Raw genomic sequence first — 25,254 nt, 5'->3', positions numbered from 1 at the left:
GTAAGATATGAAAAAGTGCCATCCCTTCAAAATTGGATCCACAATATTAAAACGTTTAAAGAAATGTGGGAGTTTTTAAAAATCAAATATAAAGTTACTAGCCTTTTAACCAGAAATTTCAATCAGGACCCTCTTGAAAATTTTTTTTGTAACATTAGAAGTAATGGGATACGAAATGTTAATCCCTCGTGCCTACAATTTATTAATGCGTTCAAAACTTTGTTACTTAATAATTTAAATTCGCCCCATTCTGTAAGTGCCAACTGTGAAAAAGATGAAAATAAATCACTGCAATCTTTCAAAGATCTTCTTGCTGAAAAACAAAACAATGAAATTGAATTGGTTAGTGGTGATTTTCCTATTGATTCTTTAATTAATACAATGAACCAAATTAAATGGAATGACTCGATTTTGCATGCCGAATCAAAAAAATATGTAGCAGGATACATTGTAAAAAAATCGAAATGTAAAGTGTTCAAAAAATGTGGAACATGTACTAATGATATATTAAGAAAGGAAATTGATTTTGAATCATTTAATTATGAAATAGATTATACGAAAAAATCCTTATTTAATGCATGTGATGATTTTATAAAATTATTAAATGAAATATATTATATGATTGTTGCATGTTTACGAGATTCACCTGAAATAAAATATCTGAAAGAAAAAATGAAATTTTACATCAATTGCCATTGTGATTTTAGTATAATTACTTGTATAGTTCATAAAAATAAATTAATTGATTTTATAATTAATATGTCAATTAATTTAATCATTCACAGTTGGTGCACCGGGGTTAATAGAATAATTAACGGAAAAATAACAAATTTCGATGTAAATGATGAAATTAAGTTACAAGCATTTAAATATTGTAATACACATAAAAAAAGGAAATAAAATATACTTAGCCGATAAATGTACTCTTTATCTTTTGTTTTTTTATTATCTCCCATAATATTATTGACTAGACTAGAAGTTGGAAACTGAAAACTGGAAACTGGAACTGGAAATTGAAATCACTGTTTTAAATTCAATTTACAGTAAATTGAATTTAAAACAGTGATTTCAATTTTCAAATTTAAAAACATATTTAAGAGAACTCTTGAAAAGCGCCATCTACCCTAACCATACATGAAGTAACCACGCCATCTTGTGACGGGGGCCCGTTAACTTTCACGCTAGTAAGTTGTTTTGAACGATGAGTTGCGTATCTATCTCTATATAGTGTATTATCTATGGCTAGCACGATTAAAATACGGTTTCTTACATCACTAGACCAAATTAACAGTTTTTATATCTTTCGGTGTATCGAATTATTCAAAATCATATGCGAAAATTAAAAAATTGGTGAACTACGGTGAAAAGACACATACAGGAACAGAATTTATAACATTTCATATGGGGTATCGATGGGTATAAGTAACTTCTTCTTGGGGTGTACAAATAATTTTCAATCAATTGAACGCACTACTACATGTGTTCGAAAACCTGATTAAAATCAATTTATTACGTTAAAATTAATGATTAAAACAGCAACTTAGAAATTAAATGAAAAGATTTAGATTTAAGTAATGTGAAACATATTCTATAATAATGAAATAAGATGATATGTGAGACGCAAGTTCATCGTTACCCGATGGCTGAAATGACGTCAACTAGAATCATCGTATCAAGTATATGAACGTAAGGTCTACATAAATAGGAACTTTTTATACCAAACATGACAATCGGATTTAGAGCGATTTCTAAGCTTGTAGCGCCTATCGTCGGGAACGTAATTTGTTTGTCTAGAGCTCAAATAAGTGCAGTGTAAGTTATAAACCTAAAAAGGATTTTCAATTCAATGTTAACTAATTTATGATGTTATGCAATCAGTGGTGCATCTTCAAGCCGGCTCCCGGCTAATTTGTGTACATCACTAATCTGTCAAGATTATGATGGATGTAATTTTGAACTTGGAACCTACCTAATATTTTTAATGTTTGAATTTTGAGGCGAGAGCTAGGCTGTGTATTTTATTTTTTTCATTAATTTGTACATTGTGATTGCAGCAAAATGAGTACCAACCCGGATTACAAATCTGCGACCTCCATCCATGAATTCACAGTAAAGAACATAAAAGGTGAAGATGTGAAATTAGATGTTTACAAAGGTCATGTTTGCATTATTGTGAATGTAGCTTCGCAGTGCGGTCTCACTGCAAATAACTACAAACAGCTCAATGAAATGTTTGAGAAATATGCTGAGGAGAAAGGTAGGTTATTCTGATAAGAAAAATACAAGATAGACATACCTACAGTGTTGTACGATAAACTAGTATCTATAGCAATAATCTATTTTTAGGTTTACGTATTCTCGCATTCCCTTGCAATCAGTTTGCCGGTCAGGAGCCAGGTAACCCGGAGGAGATTGTGTGCTTTGCAAAGGACAGGAAAGTGAAGTTTGACCTGTTTGAAAAAATTGATGTGAACGGAGACTCGGCCAGTCCTTTGTGGAAATTCTTGAAGGTACAGAAGGTTGTTTAACTTTTTTTCTATTACAGGTTGAAGTACTTAATGCTTGCATACTAAACAAAATAATATAACTAAAAATATCCTACTTTTACTATAGTAGCTTACTAAAGTTAGTAAGTAACTGGTTAACAAATATGTTAATAATGTGCTGCTAAACTAATACTTCATAACAAAAATAAATAAAACCAAAATACTATCTCAAACATAAAAATTTATGTAAAAGCAATATTTCATTACAAATATGTATTTACAGGACTTGTAAAAAAAGTTCTTGTTATTGTGATGAAAAACTACTTATTCTTGCCAATAGAAGACCATGGTCAGCCACCATGACGTTCAAAATTTAGAACAATAATAGAATATAATAATATTGTGAATCACCAGGTTTCGTGAGTCATAAGATTTGTAACTTGACAGTATGTCAAGTTGCAAATCTTATGACTTAAGTAGTGACTTATGACTTAATTAAGTAACTTGTACTTAAAGGAAGTTGAATAAGTAATACTGATAAATTAGTCTCAAATATTTGCTATCTGTAGAAGTTTGTGAGTCAAGTTGTGATATGTGTTGTTCATTGAAACATTCAAAAAACTTACAGAATTTTAAAATCTTGAAACAAAAAGACAAGTTTAATTTAATATGAAAATCAATCTAGTTATATATTTTAAATACTCATATTCAAAAGTAAGCCATTGTCCGCACCGGGACAAAATATACCCTATGTTACTTGCAGATAATATAGAATATATTCTAATGGTGAAAGAATATTTAAAATCGGTCCAGTAGTTTTTGAGTTTATCCATTATAACCAAACAAACAGTTTTCCTCTATAAAACGTGCCCAAGAGGCTGATCCATAGCAATGTCATAGTAAACCTCTTCTTTTTACAGTGGGTACAGTGGGAAGTCACCCCTAGCCAAAATTTGATTGCATGCATTTAAATATATCTTAAGAAATTATTCATGTATTGTAAACACAATTCAAGAGTCAAATTGATGATTCATCAATGCACATAATTTAAAGTTTTAAAATACAGTTACAGAGTTTTATTTGCATTTAAAATTCTGAATACCGCTATGGGAGACCTCCTACATAGCAACTTTATGCTAGCTGTTCTCTGTCAAAAACTCCATTACATGACTTATTTTCTGGTTTTGTTAAAATTGCTTCTCTGGTTTCTAAAACCTTTTAATCTAGAACTAAATAATCTATACAAATATAATCAAGAGGAAACATTGTTTTTTTTGTTTGTACACGAAAGGCTCCAAAACTACCGAACATCTTAAATCCCACCCAAAACAAAAATGTGAAAGACTGCCAAGTTCGATAATATGGGAATGCTTCGCCTATAAAAGAAGTGAGATCTGAATATGTACCAAGTTCCATACACATACCTCAGTTAAAAATAGTTACTTTTTAATGATGTTACTTGGAAAGTTTTCATACACCTTGTTATAAACCTACTAAACGCAATGAATCAAGTATTTAATTTTCTATTAAAACTTGCCAAGTAACATGACGTCACTGACGTCAATATCTCAAGACCTACAATAGGTATATTAATGAAATTTTGTATTTTAGATAAGTGAGGGGGTCTCAATAGATACTAGAAATTTGATATGCGTAAATAAAATAGATTTTGAGTTATAGGGGGGTCGAATTTGGCCCGAAATGGTTCGTGTAATATAACCCACGGCCGGTGTGTCCCTTTTTTTGCTCGAACTTGTGTTTTTTGTCGAACTTTGTCGAACTTGTTCCTGTTGTGACATCATCTGTGACCAACTTTATTTGACGGGATAAATTTTATTCATCATATTTCCCTAGACGAGTTTTGATATAGGTAGAAAATAACTCCTAAAGCTGTGAGTAAAATCGCGGGAAACGGCTAATCCTATTTCATACACCTACCTACGTAATTCTTGAATCATAGAAAAAAATCTAACAAGACTATTATGAAACTACGCTACCACAAACAATAACAACGCAGTACCCATTACATGAATTGAATTCTAATCTTCTAAGCTGTAACATGATTATCTAAAATCACAGATAAAATAACTAGCAACATACCTACCTAGACTAAAAACGAATCTAGGTAGGGTAAATACGCCAAATGTCGGCCTCCCCCCAAACTTCGGCCGTCTGTACATTTTCAGCTTGCATTCATTCAAAAGGTAATTAAGTGTTAGTTTTGCTCCTCGAATTGCAACCTTGGTTTATACTCTATACGTACAAATCGTTACTATCCGATTCTGTCACTTACTCTTCTCATACTGAGCGTCAGTAGCGATTGCGCCGTTGAAACATCAAATTCGCACGTAAAGTAGCTTACTCGAAGTGAATACTCACATTTTGGGGATTGATATTAGAACGATAAAACATTTATTTATTTTTGTTTTAAGCTTGATTGTCACTAATGGGTTATTTTTACTATATTTTAAGATAGTTTTTTCAGCGTTTTGCGTATATTTTTCAAGGAAAAATAGGAGGCCGCCATTAGGACAACAGTTTTGACTTAAAACCGGAGTCTCGGCCGTGGCCGACTTAAAGCAAATGCAGTCTATTTTATAAATTCCTATTGTACTAATTCCGTTGGCTTAACAAGAGAATTTGCAAAGCTTATAGGCAAATAGATCTATTTTACGTTTAATAGCCAAATAACGGCCGGGGTGATATTAGTTGAATCTCGAGAAATAAGGTACAAGAAATAGGGGCCGACATTAGAATCGTAAATAATCGTAATGTCGACCAGCCTCGAACTCAAGCGCCACTATACAGGCTGATGAAAAAATACTTTTATATTTTTTCATTTTCTCAAAATGAAATAATTTATTTATTATAATTCATTATATCGTATAGGAGTTAAGTTTAAATGTAGGAGTTGACAGTATTGTAGGCATGTTTATGGTAGCTTTATAGTTTGATACTTGCTATCTATTAAACCGTTCTTATTAGCTTAAAAAATATAAATGGTTGGTCGTGAATACGACTTTTTTTGTTTAGGGGAAACAAAAAAAATATTTTACTATAAATTAAACAAATACAATTACAAACGTATACTTAGTATTATATTATAATTCTGCTAAAATAAATCATGTTAATAATATTTGTCACTGCCTTAATTTAAAACAGCCTATACCTGGCCGACATTTGGAAAAAACGCAACCAACCTTGGGCCGTGAATGGCCGACTTTAGGGTTTTGCTGTTCTCGACGCATCTAAGCCTTATTACTTTTTTCTTTTCGTAGAAATATCAATCTTATGCCTATAAACATGACATAGATTAATCAAACTATCCAAAACCGCATCAGAAACTATCTTTCGTTGGAAACTGACGGTGCTATAGCGAACCGCAATCAGAAAATCGCTAAGGGGGCCGACATTTGGCGTATTTACCCTACAAATCAGAACAAATATGTATAGAAATAAGTGAACTTTGGAATTATTTGTTACTCATGCCTGAATGATAAAAAAACTGCTGAGTAATAATGAGATATTATGAAAATGTGTTCCAAGTAGCTCTTGTGTGGAACCACAGGTGTAAAGAAGGACAAAGTTTGTAGCCTTGAGTAAAAATACATGTGAAAGCATGGAAATCAATAGATTTGTTATATTATTCATACATGCCGTTGAAATGACCTTTGTATTATAAGGACCGGTTTTATATAATTGTATGATTGCCTACATTATTGCGCCGTTTTTTTATTTTTTTTGTTCCCCTTAAAAGTACCTTGTAACGTTAACAAAGATGCATGTTTATCATCATTCTTAATTTGCAACAGAATGAATTAATACATTTATATGAAATGCTATTTTTATCCTCATATCAATATAATACCTACAGTGTAAATTGCCCTGAATACGCTAACTATAATACTTACTGCGTTATTCCGTTGTCCTTCGTGTGCATGAGCACAAGGGGCATACATTGTCTTAACTACTTATAGCATAACAATTAAGACCTTCATGCGAAATGAGGCTACTATTTATAGCCTATATAGTAGTCATACGGCCTAGGCAGCTATGTAAATTATTTTATCGTTGCCATAAAAATCCACAATCATACTACCCCCTGACCTTTGCAAGACCAACACAGACATTGCGCTTACAAGGTCGTGAAACAAACAAAATAAAAATTTCCTCTGATTTATATTGTTTTTTCTTCTTCTAGTACAAGCAAGGAGGTACCCTCGGCAGCTTCATCAAATGGAACTTCACCAAATTCATCGTAGACAAGGATGGTGTGCCCGTTGAGCGTCATGGACCCAACGTGGACCCAATGGACTTAGTCAAGTCTCTTGAGAAGTACTGGTGATCAGTGAAATGGAACGACATCGCATTTTATTTTTTATTATTACTTTATAGCCTTAGATGGTTTAGACGTTAAATATGATACGACAGAGCATTTAATATTAAGCTGAGTTTAGGTGGTCACAGTTGACACCCAGTGTTAAACACAGCGTGCCTTTTATTGTGACACTATGCTTGACATTTGTCACAATTTATGAGTTCATCTAAACTTAGCTTTACCGTTGTAATTATAAATTAATTTATTCATCACACCATCAGCGAGCATCACTGATTTTACTAAAACTTCCAAGTTAAAAAAAGTTTTGTTAATGTAATATTAACAAAACTTTGGCAAGTCGAAAGAATAATGTAATTACCTACTAAGTAAAATACTATGTCAACTGAATATTCTGCAAATGCACTGTGTGATATATTGAGTAGGTTTTAAGAATTCTTCTTTATTTTTTGTGATAATATACCATCATAATAATTTTGAACCAGCAGTTTTATTGAATCTTTGCACACAATTTTAAATTTTGCAAAAAGTAGCCCAAGTTACTCCTTGTTGCATCCACTATCTGCCAATGAGAGTTGCGTCTTAATCGGTCCAGCCGGGAGATAGCCAGAGCAAACAGATAAAGTTTTGTTAAATATATTCTAAGCTTAGCGAAAAACGTTTATTTTAATACCTACACAAACAGACACCACTATAATTTGCAAAGGTGCCTAGGTAAGTAGGTACGCTCACTAACTTTTAAGGAGTGAATCATGCAGATATTGCGTCTTTGGTCTTTCGTATATTTTGTATCAATCTCCGTAAATGTAAAAATTCTGCTTGTCATTAATCTTGACAATAATTCAATATTGAAAGAATATAATAGAAAATTACTATGTGTGACACCACATAATTTTTTTAGTATGAATAAAACGAATTAAAAATGAGCTCATCATTAGCATGGACAAAATTGTTAACAATCCTGACCACACCAAGGCTAAGACCATTTATGAGTTCATGGCACTAGATATAAATGGTGAAATTGTAAGATTTAACAAGTACGAGGGTAAAGTGTGTATTATTTGCAATGTTGCAACAAAATCCCCGTTTACGGCCCAACATTATAAACAATTTAATGAATTAATTGATCAATTTGGAGAAAGTAAAGGTAAGGTTTTGGTACCTGAGGCGTATCTAGGTAGGTACTTGTATCGAAAGTTCAATTAGTACCTAATAAGTATAAGTAAGATATGATCAGAAAAAAGCCTATTACGTCTTGTAAAGACCCTAACAAGTTTATACTGCCTGCAAAATTTGTTATAGCAATCTCGCCCCTAGACTGTTGTGCCTAATTGTTAATCAGATAAATCAACATAAATTGTGTTTATTATTATATAACTATATTTGAGTACCTACCTAACAAATATGTTTAATATTTTTAAGGATTACAAATATTAGCTTTCCCGTGCAATCAGTTTGGTAAAGAGGAACCTGGCACGTCAGAAGAAATCGCTGAACACGCCAAAAGAAATAATGTTAAATTCGATCTATTTGCTAAAGTAGATGTAAATGGAGACGGAGCCTGTATGATATGGAAATTTTTGAAGGTTTGTTATTGAATTGCCCTTGATAGTAAGGTAGCTTAGTTTTTTTTTCGTAATAAAACTATCAAACTTTGTTTTATAATAAAAATATTAATTTATTCTGTCCTATTTTAGCGCTGTGTTCCCGGAAACGCTAAGGCGGGCGATATGGTAAAATGGAACTACACTAAATTCATTGTAAATAAAGCCGGAATCCCTGTCGAGCGACATGGGCCAGAAGTAGAACCCTATAAGTTTGCGGATTTACTCAATCCTTACTGGTGATTTAATATAGAAAATTGATGATAACTGAACTACGGTTACTCGTTAGGTACGGTTCCTGCGAAACAGCAATGAAAAAACGATAGTACCCCAGTGGTTTGGTATACACGCACGGTTTTAAATTAATGTGCCACTTAGCCACGTGCGCCATAAATTCTGGATCGAATTCATTACTTAAACAAATTCAGAAACGAACTCAAATGGATTCTGACAAGGTGACACGGAAACTAGCTTCGTTATTAAAACGAAAATATCTCAAGTGTTACAGACATGATTCTAACTATCGTATTAATCCTACATCTTTAGCTCGTCTCAGCCAAGCATTAACTTCTGTGCAGTTGCGTAAACACTCAATATTGCCGGGAACTCATTCTGGTAGTCCTCAAACAGATACTAAGCAAATACGAAAAAAATCGCGTTTTTAATCCATATTTACTAATAAAGCAGAGCAGGCTGAATTAAAAAAAGAAACCGTCTGCTAACGTACCTACATGACCTAGTTTGAGTGAGCTGGATTTATAAGCAAATATATATCAATAAAACCATTTAAACCGAGCACTAGTATTTATTATTTACATTCCTAAATTACCTATTACATTATGGAGGAATTAATTCATCAGAGAAAATATTTGTAGGTACTTAAGTAGTTTCTGAGGGCTGCTTTCCTACATTCATTCTCCATCAAAATCGTACATTAGGTATTTCTGAGTAATAATATGGCTTTTATTTTTTATGTTCTATCAGTGTTCTATGATATATAATGGCTAGAATTTAAGGCCTCCCGCTAACTAGCTACCTTGGGATGCGAATGAAACCAGTAGGGACCTCCCCAGTACCAGTTACTTTATATTGTAGAATATTACACTAGCTCCCTATTAATATAGGGACAGAAAAAGCGACTTTCTTTCATACTATGTAGCGATTATTAATTATTTACGACAGGCGCAAATTCATCATAATAGTGATCAGTGCTTTGAAAAAGACGTAAAGAATGATAAAACGCAAAATCGTACAAAATTATTTTCCTAGTTGGTTCTACAGGTTTTATTTCGGTAAAGTACGGTTGCACCGATTGTACGGTTTTTTGAAGTTAGGTTGGTCAATGCTGTCAGTTTAGATTTTTGTCTCTGTCTTTCCCATTGGAAAAAGTAAGAAACAAAAATGATGAATATAGCTATAAGTTTGTTAGCCAATCAGAAACGCCGTTTTTGAATTCATTCTAGCGTCGTCGTTCGTTGGCGCTTGGCTTCTGCGACAAATCTACGTTCATTCATCGTGTTTATGTTGCGTACTTTTCGTTTCGCTTTTGTGTTATTTGTTTAGAAATTGTTTGAATTTTCCGTGTACAGTGTGTGTAAACAAGAAGAAATCGTAACTGAAACAAGAAGTTGTGAATCGATGAGTACTATAATATTGTGACAAGTAAATATCATCGCGTGTGGTTTGTGATAATTTTAGACCCAATACAAAAAAAGCGACATGCTCTTATTAAAACATTGCGGTATTTCGTTACAGAATGTCTACCAGAAGCGGTCGGGTAAGAGCTAGCGTTATAGAAGTGAGTCCTGCAAGAACACGAAAAGGTGTTTCGCCGACGCGTTCTCCCGCCAGAACGCGGAAAAGTTCGCCGCCGTCCGGGAAAACTCCGCCTCCCGCGCGCTCCTCTGGCCGTAAATCTCCCGCAAGGAAATCGCCTAGCCGAAAACCAGCGTCCAAGTTTCCCGCACGTAAATCACCGTCGAGAACTACCAAGGAAACGATACAAACAGAGGTACCAAATGTGCCAAAATCTCCAGCTAAACGGCCTCCCATTGATTCTGAAGTGGCAGTGGCGGTCAAACTTGACGATTTGTCGTCAAAAATCGAAGTTTACAGACGCACACGTTCAAAACGATTAGAATACTCCCTGAAAGATCTGGCATCTAGTATTACTGAGAGTGAATTTTCACTAAACAGTGTAAATGGCTTGGAATCTAGCGATATATACGGTCTCAGAAACAGGAGGTCTGTCGAGGAGGTCGCGCCACGTAGGTCGAGTAGGTTGCGAGAGTTCATTGAAGTGCCTGACATTAGACGCAGTCTCAGCAAATCTGCAAGCCTTAGTAAATCTATTAGCAAATCAGTCAGTAAATCAATAGGAGCATACTCTGATGAGGAAAATTCTGAAGAGGAATACCGCAGGGGCAAGTCACAGTCTGTGACCAGGAAGCTAGCAACCCCACTGCGAAACAGTATCAGCAGCTTGACTCAAGTTGCTAACAAATGGGAGTTTGGCGGTAGAATTGGTTCTCTTTGCTTAATGCTCCTGATACCAGCAACAGTATTCTCTATATTGATTTCTTGTAAAAAGTTTTGCTCTCCCAAATCTCTTTTAGATCTGTCTACATATAAATCTCTTCAAGTATTCTTTAGTTTACAAGCTTTGTGCTTCATCCTCGTCCAATATGTTGTGCAAGCCATCTTTGCAGTTGTACCAATATTTGGTACGAGGTCAGACCGCATGGATGATTCTGGCATGACGCACTGTTTCAATGGTTTCTTCTCCAGCATTGTTTCTGTGAACACCCTCTTCTTATTGGATTACTTTGAAATAATTGGGAAAGAGACATTGTTGAATGAGTACCTGAGACTCGCAGTTGTGTCCTATATTTTTGCTGTTGTACTAAGTATTGTTTTGTACATAAAAAGTGGGTATCTAAACAAAGATGAGTTGAATCAGTATGGAAACACTGGATATACATTGTATGATTTCTTCATGGGCAGAGAAATTCATCCATTTATCAAGAATCTGGATGTGAAAATTTGGATATCAAGGATTTCTAATATTACATCGGTAAGTATTAATCCTTTTTTGTATCTTATTTATATTTCTCTCCCTTGCATCAACACAATATAATGTAGCTATATGAACAATGTTTAATGACTTCCATTAGCCTGAATAAAAGAATTCAACTCATTAGCAGTAGGGATTGTGTAACAGGAAAATGACACATTTATTGTAATTGGCTTGGACTTATCAACTTTTTATAGGTATCTAGTTCTAATTTATTCAAGAATAATAATGAGTTTTGAACACAACTATTGAATTAATGTCATTTATGAATTAACATAAAAATATGTTGTTTCAGCTTATACTTCTCTCTCTGATCTTCACTCAAGGACTTCAATTTAAACTGACAGAGAAAAATGATTTGTCTATGGAAAACTTGAAACTGTTGCTGAGTAATGTACAGTTGAAGCCGACTGTTGTAATATTTTCTACAATGCAGATAGTTTATATCCTGAACTTTATTATGAGGGAGTACAGGATCACATCAACGTTTTACTGGCAGTCTGAAGGGGTAGGATACCTCCAGACCGTCTCGAGTGCACTGTACCCATTCTACTTCACAACAATATCTAAACACGTGGCAGACACAGACCTCGTTCTGTCTACTAACACCTTAATCTCTGCTTCTCTACTATTTGTGCTGGGATTCTTCATAATGCTTCTTAGTAACAATATTAAATATGAGTTCAGGAAATGGCCTCTACATCTAAGCTTGGCAAGTAAGTAATTATATGCTGTCTATTTAATTTAAAAAATATTTATTATAATGTATGCTTTGTAAATGCTTATTTGGAGGAATAACTTTATTAGTGTACTAATCAAAGGTACATAACTTGTAATTGTATTTAACAGTACACCACACAGTACAAAACAAAAATTTGTAGTACAGTATTACTTTAAAACAAACAAAATTTCGATATTAACACAATATTTAAACCTGTTTTTTACTTTCAGACGTAGATTCCATGCCGACATTTCATGGAAAGAAACTCCTTGTCTCCAATTTGTGGGGGATCCTGCGTCATCCGAACTATGCTGGTGACATGCTGATCCACAGTGCCCTGGCATTGCCCGGGCTTCTCAGTGGACAATACGTGGCGGCTGCACCAGCTATTCTAACCATCGTGATGTTGATGCACCGCGCCTGGCGGGACCACGAGAGGTGCAAGCGCCGTTACGGAGCAGCCTGGCAAAGATACTGTAAAAGAGTCCCCTCGGTTCTCATACCTAAACTTCTTTAAATCATATTTATTTTCTTCCCTTCTTCAGGCTGTTCAAACTATTGTTTCACAGACCTCTTCCAGAAAGAATATCAGTTGACTATGGAATTATCAATTGTCTATATCTCGACTCGAATGTGAAAGATCTTAAAATTAAGAGCATTACTGCTTAGTAATGTAGATTTGAATAGATATATAATACATTATGTATTTTAAATAATTATGTGGTTGAGAATTTAATTTCTTGTAAATATATACTTCTATGTATTTCAAGCAATAATATTGATGCATCACATTTTATGCGAATGAAATATTATATTTTAGATCTCTTTGTGAAGAAATACTATTTTAATGAAGTTTTTACGACATATCTATCGTTAATAAGTTAGTATTTGAGATTAATTACTGCCTTACGAAACCACCGTACAAAATTAGACTACTTAAATTGGGCTCTCTTTATTTTAATGTTTTGTAATTCTTTTTTTAAATATTGACTTATACAAATCGTGTTTTGGTAATGTGGTTTTCATATTATTTGGAGTGTCGTGCTGTTTTCAAGTTATATTTATACAAGAGAAACTTGGAAACACATTTGATCAAAGTTGTAAGGATTTAAAATTAATGTGTATTTTTTTTATTATCCATGAGTGTAATTCAGAATAATATTCTTTGTATTTTACCTAGATGTTGAAGCTATTTGCTATGATTAAACTTAACTCTAGTTTTAATTTAACTAACAGATAATATATTAAACTCAGATTAGCACAATATTTAAGTACATTTATAGTACAAACACGCCTAAAATTTCAAAGTAAAAAAGACCAATTATGTGACTTAAAAGACTCTAGAATTATTATTATACATATAATATTTTATATTATAGCCCGGTCAAAATAGACATTTGAAATAACAAAAATTCCCACAAAGCTGATTTTTGGTGGAGAGCTAGATTTGATCATTATAAATAAAATACTAAAAGTCCCCATCGATCCCATGTGTGCGTAAAAAGTTATTCGAGGTCAAATGTCAAAATTTTTGGTTTTTTGTGTTTTTTTCGAAAACGGTAAGTTTTATCAAAAAAAGACACCAGACCAAAGTTGTAGATCTTTAAATTTTCTACAAGAATGGCATTAACAGTTTTCTCATAAATCTTACCATTCCTGAGATATCGCGATTCAAAGAGTCACACTACACATGATATGCACATACAAGCCACGTATGTACGACGGCTGCCTTTAAGTTTTGTCGTTTGAAATAAGTATAGACAATCTAATAGGTTAACACCATTTATTGTTTTTCAGAGAATTCTCCGCGATATTTAATGCACTTTTGCATGCATTAAACCCAGTTCTTGAAATATTTATTCCATTCTGAAGTGAGGGTAGTCAAATTGGCCGATTTGTATGAGTCAACAGCTTTTTCAGGTGTGCTGAAACGTTTACCACGAAGACTTTACTTAATTTTGGGGAATGTAAAACAATCGTAATGCCCACGGATCCATGTCACGGTATGTTACATGTTGGTCTGCGACAATTAACTGCCGCATAGCCTCGATATTATCTTGGGTCATATGGGGTTTTGAATTACCTTCACGTGGCTTGTCGCTAAGGCTAGATTGCCCACTTTTAAATCCTAAATATCAGCGTACTGCAGTCCTAAGGCATGGTTCTGCATTACTAAACACAGAACAAAATTTTTTCAACCGCTGAAGTCGCGCACAATCCGCTTTTAAAGTGTAGAAAATTATCGCATGCTAATTTTCCTTCGACATTTCCATTTTTATCCAGAAGACTGGGGTTGGAAATTGATACATAATATCTGGACCCTATTAAAACTTTACTCCCACCTGCTCCAGAAAAACTACTGACATTATTTTTTGCAATTGCAAAAATGATTGTAGTATCAAATCATCCTCCGAGCCCTTTTCCCAACTATTTTGAGGTCGGCTTCCAGTTTAACCGGATGTAGCTAAGTACCAGTCCTTTACAAGAAGCGACTGCCCTATCTGACCCCCTTAACCCAGTTACCCGGGCAACCCAATACCACTTGGTTAGACTGGTGTCAGACTTACTGGCTTCTGACTACCCATAACGACTGCCAAGAATGTTCAATGACAGCCAGAACCTACAGTTTAACGTGCCATCAGAAACACAGTCATTGGTGTCCAAGATATGCTTAGAAAGTACATACAAACTTAGAAAAGTTGCATTGGTACTTGTCTGACCTGGAATCGAACCCACTGATACTTAAGAGGTTGGTTCTTTACCCACTAGGCCACCACGAGTTTTTGTATGAATCTGATAAATCTAAAACAATCACAATAATAGTTAACCCAATATAGTTAATATCAATAATGACATCATATTAGAACTTGACGGCAATTATTCCCTTAAACTATCCTAAAATTGTCATGACAGTTAGTGGAGTAGGTCTACAGGGGAAACCACGATAAAAAAAACGCGCCGAGTATACTACTTCACAGGTGGCGTGGAAATGTGTGCATGTCATGTATGGAATATACTTTGAAGCGCGATATCTCAGGAATGGTAACATTTAGGAGAAAACCGTTAATGCCATTTTTGTATAAAATTTTATAATCTACAATTTTGGTCTGATGTATTTTTTTGATAAAACTTACCGTTTTCGAAAAAACACAAAAAACCAAAAATTTTGACATTTGACCTCGAATAACTTTTGACGCACACATGGGATCGATGGGGACTTTTAGTATTTTATTTATAATGATCAAATCTAGCTCTCCACCAAAAATCAGCTCTGTGGGAATTTTTGTTATTTGACCATTACTTTTATGTCTATTTTGACCGGGCTATTAGTAATTAAGACAGATATGTCATTATTTACATACGAATGAAGATATCATATAGGATTGGACAGGTATCAGTTTTTTTTTTGTAATTAGAGTAATGAAATTCTCAATGTATTTTTATTATTTAAGGTTTCTGATTATTTCAATTAGATTTTGTAAGTTTGTATTCGGTAGAAATACCTTTTTCTAATCTGACATGTATTTAATATGAGTGCCTCAATGTATTATTTAATCGCACTAATGAGCTCAAAGAATATTGTTATAGAGTAAATCCAGACTACAATAATATTATTTTTGAAAAATTTCAGAACATTGCTCATTTTGATAGTTTAATTCGCATCTTGCTCAAAGTACAGCACAAAAGTATTGTAGCTAAGTTTGTAATGATACTTAATTACTATGCCGCCTTCTGGTATCAGACAGTGAAACTATATGTTAACTTGCTATTGCTAAGAAGCAAATATTGCCATATTAGAATGAGGTACATAAATGTTTTGTTTGATTTTAATATTCTTGTAATTTCACTTTTTAATTATGCTATATTGCCACAATTTTAATAAAGATTTTGTACAAAGTGTAAAAGAAGTGTTTCATTTCTAAGGTGTTCCTTATGTTCTCCCGGGTCTAGGTTCTTCCCCTCGCCGTTCATGCGTGACCAAGGGATTCATTTTTATATACAACTAGCCATTTTCCCGCGGTGTCACTCGCGTCCCGTGGTAACTACTGCCCGTACCGGGATAAAATATAGCCTATGTTACTCGTGGATAATGTAGCTTTCGAATGATGAAAGAATTTTTGAAAACTGTCCAGTAGTTTTTGAGCCTATTCATTACAACTAAACAAACAAACAAAGTTTTCCTCTTTATAATATTAGTATAGATATGGATGTCTAACTAAATTGACTAGACCATGTACGAATAAAACAACGATTAATCGTATTTATTTATTTTTCTATAAAATACACATACAATTTGTAAATAAACAATTCAATATTCAAATATCTAATTTACAGATTTCGTTCCTAAACATATTCATTACGTCCACACTATAATGTAGGTACACGGATGCTGATTAATTATGCATCAATTACAACATCAAATAAGATATCCTGATTTGCTTAGAGAAAAAAAAGACAAGTTTTTTGATGGGCCATAGCTGAGAACTACAAATGACTGATATGTACTTCATTTCCCGTGAATGTTCGGAACAAATTATATGCAAGATTTGATGAATTTCGTAAACGAATCGGTGCACAAACTGGATATGACATCACATGCAATGTAAGATTTAAGTCCTATGGGACAAAACAGCATCTATACTAAAGTAACTAACATCAAGTACCTGTAGATTTTAGACTAGTACATGGACCTTAAGACAAAATCGATATTAATTTACCATCCTAATAGGCCTATTATAAACGCTCTGATTAATTAACTGGTGCAACCTTTTTAGATAGAATTAAAACAAACGAAAGGACACGAGTTTCATACAAAAGGCTGCACACTCATAAGGGTCATTTTGGCACTAAGATATCTGATGTACATAATACTTAAAGTAAATAAATTGTAGGTAACATACAGTCACTAATGTAACATTAATACAAAACAACATAAAAACATACATAATTAATAACATCTAATTTTCATCATAAGATTGTGTTTTAATCCTAATATTATATTTTTATTAATTATCTTCGTATTCATTTTAATCAAATAATAAATAAATAGTAGGGATGTTGTAAAGACGAGATTCCACCAACATTTTATTGTTCGCGAACAAAAAAGCGGCTTCGCGTGTCCACTGCAGCTGTGTTCGCACAGTTCGGCACACCACCGATGGAATCCCGCCTCAACTCCTGTCTTACCCTTTGGGCAAAAAAGGCGCGATGGTTTAACATGAATGTATTTTAAGTAGTGAATAGTGTACCTCTTTACACTAGGGACATGGTTTCTACGATTTAAGGGTAGGTTAGGGCTACTCAACATGGTTGTATGATAGTTTGAACGTAACGGTATTATTTGGGAAGACACACACATAATCCTTATCTATGTAAGCTCGACCAATAAAATAATGTTTAAAATGTACATGAAAATATTTCCACGTGCCGCATGCCGTTAGCTAGAATGTCCTAAGCACAATGTGGTCGTCTAATTGGGTATTTATTTCATATTTATTATTTACTATGAACGTAAAATATCTTAACGTAATTATTATTTCATCACTTTTTAATCACATTACATATTATTCATAAATAGATTATTAGTGCTGTTATTCCTTGCGTGTCATTTTATTTTTTCGATATTAAAATACGATGTTTAATTAATGCCATCTAGTTATTTGGTTCCATTTAACATTTACTATGAAAATATACACGTTTAAAATCTATGTTATCGGTATTTACAAGGTATATTTACATTTACGGTATTTTTTATAGAGAAAATAGAATTATTTTCTTTAAAAAAGACTGACATATGAAGGTAAATATTTTTATAGGTTTTATATACCTATCGACACCGGTTAACATAAGATTAATTTCATCGAAAAACGTCATTTTAATATTTTATGATGTTCATATTTTTGTCTTCTTTTCGGTATCGATGTATGAAAAAAAAAATACACGAGAGATTAAAAAATACGTACTTTTTAGGGCAAATTATTGTCAATTCAAATTAAGAATAGTTGATTTTTAAGATCCATCCGAATTATTGATGAGGAAAGTGTAAGAGAATCAGTAAATATTTTATGGCAGTGTTTTCTTAAGACCCTTTTTAGTGTTTTTTTTTTTTACGGCTAGCTACGGCTTAGCTTAGGTGATTTCTCTTTGGAGAAATGTTATAATACTTGTAACAGGTAATTTTATTGTTTTAACGTGAGACAAAATTGCAAGTTTTTCATCCGTACTTGTCGCTGTCAGCTTTGAAAATGGATTATGTTACTTATGTGGTATGCATACTATAAATATCCTCAAGAAAATATATCTAATTACTATGAAAAATGGCCGGAACAATTCAAAATGAAGGAAAAAAAGATTGATCATTTTGAGAAGGAAGCTACTGAAGTTGTCCTTATTTCTGCATGAGATTTTTATGAGGCACCGAGCACATAGTGAAATTATTCGTGGTATGCTGACAATTTGAGTACCAACATACAATTTTAATAAGTCATGTGTGTGGAATCGTCTGAGATTAGGCTGTAAAGAACAGCCAAAATTAGCGACAACTTGACGAGCACTAGTATCAGTCGATTCCAGTTATTTTAATTTATGTGGTCAATGGAATTATCATTTACTATGTTCGGGCGATAACAAGCAGTGCAGTTGAGAAGCATTTAAATATTATTAAGCATTTCAAAATGTAATTATTAAATTTGAAAATGTTTAACTATGGATGGCATTTGTATTTACGAACATTATAAATATTATATTCTTAAGACTGACTTGGGTATAAGAAGAAACTTTTCTATGTCTAGTTGAACAGCTTTAAAATATTTAGTTTTAGAATTATTTAATATCAGTGATATTCATAAAACTACCATTTTGGAATACATAAATATTTAGATAAAAGACTATTTTCATAAATATCTCATATTTGTGACTAATAGGTAAAATTCATTCATCAAACTAGATAGTTCAAATGTTATGTTGTTTAGGTAATACATCTATTTTACACAAAATATAATTTAAAAGTTGAATTCGGGATTTTCATAACATTTAAGCTAAACGACCACCAAGATTTACAATCGAATAAGTAGATCCCAAGGTTGGTGAACTAAAACGTAGCATTACAGTCGGACCACTCGGAGCCCGCTTGTGGGAATGTTACAATATCAAGCCAGTATAGCTAACTAAAACTAGCGAGGGTCTAAAAACTGCCAATCGAAGGCAAGGATACCGCTAGAATTTACCATAAAACTATAATTATGTGGAATTATAACAAGTTCTTAACTGGACACTTAATTATACTAAATTATAGTTCGGCCATTCAGAGAATGCGTTCCAGGGGTCCGATTCTCCTAAGTTAATATTGTCAAAATCGAATAGAAATCGAATCGAATATGATCGCAATAGCAGTTTTAACCATATCGGGCATTCTGCTATTAATAAAAGACCAATCGTATTCGATTGACATTTGATTGGTGTGCGATTGGTCTGCTATTTTGGTGATTTTGGTATATACGGTAGTTTGCTGTACAATCATTTTGCAATCGTAAATCATTTGCAGACAAAATGATTCATTATTGAATGACAGAAAAGGATAAAAATGTTTATTTCAAAGAAAAAATAGCGGAATGCCACATACGCTTCAATCGTAATCGAGTCGGGATTGGACCTTAGTCGAATCGAGTCGAACATGAATCGTATGACGCTTAAGTAAAATTAGGAGAATCGGGGCCCTGACACGTCGCGATTGAACTGACGACGTAACTACATTCATTGATTATTGATATAATAATGTTGTTTTAATGCTCCTCAATTGTTAAAACGGTAAACAACCAGCAAAAATATTTTTATCGTAACTGCAACGCCATTGCAAAGTTACGTCGTCAGTTCAATCGCGACGTGTCAGGAACGCATTCTCTGAATGGCCGAACTATAGTAAAGGTCCTAATAATTATTAGTACAAAATAAGCCTTACATCATCGCATTGTTGATGCCTACATACAAAACAAGTCATTTCCTTTCCTATTACATAGCAACTGGTGCCACTTACAAACACCTATGAATCCACTTTATCTTCGCTAAAGCTTCTTATAAATAAGGCATTTCTTTTTACAATAATAGTAATCCAATTAAAGATACATTGTGTATCCACGTGATTCTTAATTGGTCTGGCAATAACAATTAAGGGGATAACTATAAGTGGTAACACAAATCTATGACACCAAGTGGCATATGATACCGCACTACCAACATTCGTTTTCCTAACTACTTTTACAATACGTGGTACGTATTATTGGCAGAATTGCAGGACCTTATGTACAATATGAGGTGACGGGTGAATGTCATGGGACGCGGCACGTGGAGGCCCGCGCGGCCGCGGGCCGTCAGAAGTTGCTGTCGAACACGCCCATCGACCTCGAGATGTCCTCGTCGCGCAGGCAGCAGTCCAGGAACTCGTCTAGTGTCAGCACGCCGTCGCGGTTCAAGTCCATTTTCTGAAAATTGTCATTTCTATATATAGTAGGTACTTACAATACATAGAACGTAAATACCTATCTGCTTAGATAATAATGAAGCAGGTATCTATGTAGGTAGGTACATATTATGTGGATAGGTAGGTATAGTTAGGTAGTCATTGTTATATCAGCACGATGTAGTCATTATTTGCAGGACCGCTGATAATTGCTTTGATTTACCACTTATTATAACTGCGAGCGACATTGCTGATATAGCAATTTTATGGCACATATTTTGTATGCCAACCCACAAATCAACAGGAATTATTAGAGAAAAAAGTCAGGAAATGAATCAATTGAGATAAAATAGTTCACAAACCTGAAACAGTCTTTCAACTTTCTCCCTTATCACATCATCTTCCAACATGGGCTCCACGATCTTTCCCATGAGGTCGTATATGGCGGTGACGATCTCAGTCATTTCCTCCTTAGTAATGCAGCCGTCGCCATTGATATCGTACAGTGAAAACGTCCATCTTAGTTTTTCTTCTAGGGTCCCTCTCGATAATATTGATAGCCCGGTTACAAATTCCTGAAAATTGCAAACTTTGTTAATGTCTGGATATTACCTACTATGACTGTTTCAGAGGGTATGTAACACTCTAGGTCCCTGCTGTCATTGAACATCTTTGGCAGTGGATACAGGTAGTAAGAAGCCACTAAGTCTGACAACCTATTTCAAATCAAATCCATTTATTGTTTGTCACAGGTAAAAGGCAGTTCTTACAAGTTTTACCCTTATCAAGGGATATTGGGTTGCCCGGCTAACTAGGTTGAAGAGGTCAGAGGCAGCAGTTCCTTGTAAAACACCTGTACTGCATCCGGTTAGACTGGTCGGACAGGATCGGGAGATGATGATAAGAGCCGATGTATCTAATATCGCGTAGGTATACTTTATGAGAATTGATAGCAGGTAATTTTCTATTTACCTACCTCAAAACTTAGCAGGCCGCTTCTGTCTTGGTCCAATGTGTTGAATACAAAGTGCGCGTACTGAGCGGTGTTTGCTGTAAAAGAAAAGCAGCAGTGTTAACCCTCGTTCAAAGAAAGGAAAATTGACTATCATTCTTTTCATAAGATTCGAATTTAAGTATCATTTTCTTCAGTATCTTTTCTAACGGTTTCAGAAGTTAAAGAATATACCTGCCTAGTGATTAACTCATTTTATAACAATAATTTTCTGCGAATCCTGTTCGTGCAAGGCGAATGAAGATAAGTTCAAAAGAGAAATTATTCTTACCTATACAAAGTAGATAATTGATTTACTCGTTATGCCAGTCAGGACGTCCCTCCCTGGTCGGGAGAGTTCAGCCGTGCGCCAAAGGTATAGAAATTACTTACTTTTTTTTACGAAGACTGCTACTTAGGTAGATTGGAGTTAGGGCATCATGGGAGACAACAATAAGGCTAGTTGCCATATAATTTTATACTGATTGAATCAAACCCCTTGTATGTATAATTATGATGTAATCATATACTTTCACAATCCCATTATGATAAGAATCTATTAGATATTAACTGCTTTACAATATGTTCAGTTACCTATTACATGTCTGTATTCAGAATGTTGCAACTGCCAATTATGTATAAGGTACGGTAGACTGCACATCAGTGGTAACTGTCATGCACCTTAATAGTAATAAGTACGATTTTCCTATAAAACTGTTACCACTGACCTGAAGTTGACTGTACATAGAACATTAAAAAATATGAAAAGTATACACATTTAAGATACATAGAAGATCCTAAAGTTACACATAATAAGATAAACACATTGGGTAAGCTAAATGGATTCAAGAAAAGACTGGATGGCTTTAAATTTAATTTATTTCAGATATTAATTATTAATATTACAGTGGTTACAGACTGACAACTGGATTGGACCTATGTCCAATAAATTATTTATGTACCACATACAGCTTGCAAGTGTCATTTTTTTGGCCACACTTAAAAAATTAGGAGCTGATCTGAAAAAGTGTCAACTAAAAAAATTATCACAATGGAATAATTATTGAAGTTACCTAGAACATTTGGTTCACCTCAAATTTTCTCCTTAATTAAATAGAGTATACAGTACTACTGTTTTAAGATACACAATGCTAGGGTTTACAAAGCCTGGCTATGCAATTGTGTATCTCAAAATTTACATTTTATACTTGAATGTTTAAAGTTAACTTAATGTTAAAGTTGAGATGGGTTCACCATAGCGTTCTTCCCATGGGAAATGGACAGTTCCTTAAGTTAAGATTACACTAGAGGCGAGCCACCCGTCTGCTGCTGATAAACCTCTATTGTGTCACCTTCTTCCATCTCCAGTGATGTTGGCGTGTCATTCTCATTGATGGGCTGTCCGTCGAATCTGAACCGAACTACTTGCATTGATAGACCCTGTAAAGATATAGTCATAGATAATCTCTCGGAACAAATTATTTGTTGCACAATATTGAGAAATTCTTATTCCACTATAAAGGTCCAAAGGTTAATTATCTACTCATCTTTTTACATGAATTCGTTATCAAGATGCTTTTATTATTGATAACTTCAGTTAAAAACATTTCAATTGATGAACACATGACGTTTGTCCTGAATCTTTGTTGTTTCGGGATTTAACATGTGCTATTTTTTCAAAGACGGCTTATTATAACTGATAAATAGGGACCATTCACACAAGCTCATGAACATATTGCATCAGCAGATAAATATGATTACAAAGTAATTGGTGACACATTTAATATAAACAAAGGATTGCTGGGCAACACAGAAATGCAACAAGCTAACTAAAAATTTCAACAAATATGTTCAATAGAGACGTAACTGACTTTTAACCTTTCAAAAAACTTTTGATAGATATTCTTGCCACATAAATTCAGATAAAATGCCATTTGATCTATGACTAATGCTTGTGGTATTGGATGTCTCATTCTTAAAGGCTGATTTACTCTCATAACCAAATATGCAAGTTAGAACCTGCCCTTAATGCAAGGTCAACGATCTTCCCAAAATCATGTTTACCAAAGCCAGGAATAACATTTGAGTATTCTAGAAAGCTTATGGTATATTGTGATTACTCAGGACTATGCCTTGTTACGGTATGGTAAACTATTATCCAAGAGATCCATATTATGACTCTCAAAGGGATATAAGCGGTTGCTGTTTAAACTTCTTTTGTTTTCCGACTAAATAGATACTGAGCCTATTCTGGTGTATCAATTACATTGAGAATTAAGGCATTCTTATTTTAAACGACATTAAATAGCGGTCTGTAGCGGTGGTGACGCTTAGACTCTTCATTGTTCAATAAGTACTAATACCACATTTACCGACCCGATTTTGCCTATGTGATAATAATATTTAGCACAAGCATAGTAAATAAGATGAACTTACCGCTCGATCGCAATAGGCATTCATTAATTTCCTGAGAGGTGTGTGTTTTTTGATTTTGAACTGCACGATAGCATTATCTTGGCCTAATACTTTCAAGTTGATATGTTCGCTTTCTCCCTGAAAAACAAATGTAACAACGTTTTAGAATAGCCCGTAAACACAACGGTAAAGCACTTCACACTTTTAATCCAGGTAACCACATTTTACTAATAACGCCATGTCGGTGAAGCACTGTTTTTTACTTTCCGTAACTACACTGATATTATAGTAAGATACGAACCTTTTTCTCGTCAGACATTTTGGTATTTATATATTTTAAGATACTATCAACACGAAAGAAACAGCTCCGAAGAAAATCCAAAGATTATCAAACGAAAAGCGTACTACTGACAGATTCGTAGTCCGATGGCGTGGTAATGGCGTCCGGTCGTGGCTTGGAGGAAGCAACGCAGGTTTGCCAACACATGCGCAGTCGTAACGGCGAAATGGCGCGCTTCTGCGCACTAACGAACGATTTTTTTTTTAGAAAAATAATTTAACTACCAATTTGCTACCAATACAAGTATATTGTTATGATCATGAAATACTAAAAACACAAAAATTACGTAATTTATACAAATAAACTCTTTTGTTAATTTTAATCATCGTCAGTCAATGGAAGTAACGTAATAAAATCGACATATTTATTTAATGAATGGCTTTGTAAAAATAGTGCTATTATTATCTTTATAAAATAAAATAAATAAAATTAGGTATAGAACATTCTAGAAGCCTGGATATAAATAGAAAATCAATTGACTTCGATGGTATTGCCAACTGCACAGAGCTACATCCGTCGCTAGTGTTGTACAGTATCGATAGATGACGTCAAACGGAAATTTCTAGTGCTGTGCGGTGTCGACCAAGCGTTCCGTTTCACATCATATGTATGTTTCTTATGTTCCTTCTTTTTAATTTCTTTTACGAATTTCAGAGAATTTAGTAATAACTTAGAATTTTTACATGGAAATACATCCTATATCCTATTTTTGATTTCTGACACGCGAATATTAGACATTTAAATAAAACTACCTACTTTTACGGATTTTATCCAATTTTTTAATATATTTTTGAAGACTGATACATAGGAGAAAAGAAAGTACCTAGCCTTAC

The 25,254-nt window shown here is 33.9% G+C and overlaps 5 protein-coding genes across 6 annotated transcripts in view; 3 read left to right on the top strand and 2 right to left on the bottom strand.

The window, feature by feature from the left end:
• Positions 1 to 1,651: 1,651 nt before the first annotated feature.
• Positions 1,652 to 7,303, top strand: LOC124634169 (probable phospholipid hydroperoxide glutathione peroxidase). Of its 2 annotated transcripts, none has more exons than XM_047169596.1 (4): positions 1,652 to 1,812; positions 2,055 to 2,257; positions 2,347 to 2,519; positions 6,688 to 7,303. In XM_047169596.1, the coding sequence occupies exons 1-4, from the start codon at positions 1,724 to 1,726 to the stop codon at positions 6,829 to 6,831; spliced, it is 609 nt and encodes a 202-aa protein (XP_047025552.1). In that variant the 5' UTR covers positions 1,652 to 1,723; the 3' UTR covers positions 6,832 to 7,303. The 2 variants fall into 2 exon arrangements, with proteins under 2 accessions (XP_047025552.1, XP_047025553.1); XM_047169597.1 differs by having other exon boundaries at positions 1,653 to 1,812; positions 2,347 to 2,510.
• Positions 7,304 to 7,457: 154 nt separating this feature from the next.
• Positions 7,458 to 9,290, top strand: LOC124634171 (phospholipid hydroperoxide glutathione peroxidase-like). The gene is made up of 3 exons (XM_047169598.1): positions 7,458 to 7,969; positions 8,245 to 8,408; positions 8,520 to 9,290. The coding sequence occupies exons 1-3, from the start codon at positions 7,762 to 7,764 to the stop codon at positions 8,667 to 8,669; spliced, it is 522 nt and encodes a 173-aa protein (XP_047025554.1). The 5' UTR covers positions 7,458 to 7,761; the 3' UTR covers positions 8,670 to 9,290.
• A 592-nt stretch (positions 9,291 to 9,882) lies between these two features.
• On the top strand, positions 9,883 to 13,208 carry LOC124633881 (delta(14)-sterol reductase TM7SF2). Its single transcript, XM_047169252.1, has 4 exons — positions 9,883 to 10,088; positions 10,182 to 11,499; positions 11,795 to 12,215; positions 12,451 to 13,208. Exons 2-4 carry the CDS (start codon positions 10,183 to 10,185, stop codon positions 12,735 to 12,737), a joined length of 2,025 nt encoding a protein of 674 aa, XP_047025208.1. The 5' UTR covers positions 9,883 to 10,088; position 10,182; the 3' UTR covers positions 12,738 to 13,208.
• Positions 13,209 to 20,023: 6,815 nt separating this feature from the next.
• LOC124634155 (Kv channel-interacting protein 4-like) overlaps positions 20,024 to 25,254 on the bottom strand; it is a 129,238-nt gene continuing 124,007 nt past the window's right edge. Inside the window, exons 6-8 of the mRNA XM_047169579.1 lie at positions 21,652 to 21,725; positions 21,038 to 21,250; positions 20,024 to 20,697 (exon numbers count right to left, since the gene is read on the bottom strand). Coding sequence (XP_047025535.1) covers positions 20,587 to 20,697; positions 21,038 to 21,250; positions 21,652 to 21,725 — 398 coding nt within the window. The 3' untranslated portion in view covers positions 20,024 to 20,586. The remainder of the gene's footprint in view (positions 20,698 to 21,037; positions 21,251 to 21,651; positions 21,726 to 25,254) is intronic.
• On the bottom strand, positions 22,528 to 24,544 carry LOC124633865 (small ubiquitin-related modifier 3). The gene is made up of 3 exons (XM_047169236.1): positions 24,383 to 24,544; positions 24,103 to 24,219; positions 22,528 to 23,106 (listed from the first exon to the last, which is right to left on the bottom strand). Exons 1-3 carry the CDS (start codon positions 24,398 to 24,400, stop codon positions 22,966 to 22,968), a joined length of 276 nt encoding a protein of 91 aa, XP_047025192.1. The 5' UTR covers positions 24,401 to 24,544; the 3' UTR covers positions 22,528 to 22,965.

Source organism: Helicoverpa zea, chromosome 10 (genome assembly GCF_022581195.2).
Source record: "Helicoverpa zea isolate HzStark_Cry1AcR chromosome 10, ilHelZeax1.1, whole genome shotgun sequence".
NCBI lineage: Eukaryota > Metazoa > Arthropoda > Insecta > Lepidoptera > Noctuidae > Helicoverpa > Helicoverpa zea.
This window is presented reverse-complemented; position numbering and strand designations above follow the sequence as displayed.

Excerpts from the sequence above, each read along its gene's own strand:
- LOC124633881 (XM_047169252.1), top strand. The coding sequence starts at position 10,183 with ATGTCTACCAGAAGCGGTCGGGTAAGAGCTAGCGTTATAGAAGTGAGT. Across the intron at positions 11,500-11,794 it reads GGATTTCTAATATTACATCG|CTTATACTTCTCTCTCTGAT; the intron begins GTAAGTATTAAT and ends ATGTTGTTTCAG. Across the intron at positions 12,216-12,450 it reads TCTACATCTAAGCTTGGCAA|ACGTAGATTCCATGCCGACA; the intron begins GTAAGTAATTAT and ends TTTTACTTTCAG.
- LOC124634171 (XM_047169598.1), top strand. The coding sequence starts at position 7,762 with ATGGACAAAATTGTTAACAATCCTGACCACACCAAGGCTAAGACCATT. Across the intron at positions 7,970-8,244 it reads TCAATTTGGAGAAAGTAAAG|GATTACAAATATTAGCTTTC; the intron begins GTAAGGTTTTGG and ends AATATTTTTAAG. Across the intron at positions 8,409-8,519 it reads TGATATGGAAATTTTTGAAG|CGCTGTGTTCCCGGAAACGC; the intron begins GTTTGTTATTGA and ends GTCCTATTTTAG.
- LOC124634169 (XM_047169596.1), top strand. The coding sequence starts at position 1,724 with ATGACAATCGGATTTAGAGCGATTTCTAAGCTTGTAGCGCCTATCGTC. Across the intron at positions 1,813-2,054 it reads AGAGCTCAAATAAGTGCAGT|CAAAATGAGTACCAACCCGG; the intron begins GTAAGTTATAAA and ends TTGTGATTGCAG. Across the intron at positions 2,520-6,687 it reads AATTCTTGAAGGTACAGAAG|TACAAGCAAGGAGGTACCCT; the intron begins GTTGTTTAACTT and ends TTCTTCTTCTAG.
- LOC124633865 (XM_047169236.1), bottom strand. Across the intron at positions 23,107-24,102 it reads ATGCCTATTGCGATCGAGCG|GGTCTATCAATGCAAGTAGT; the intron begins GTAAGTTCATCT and ends ATATCTTTACAG.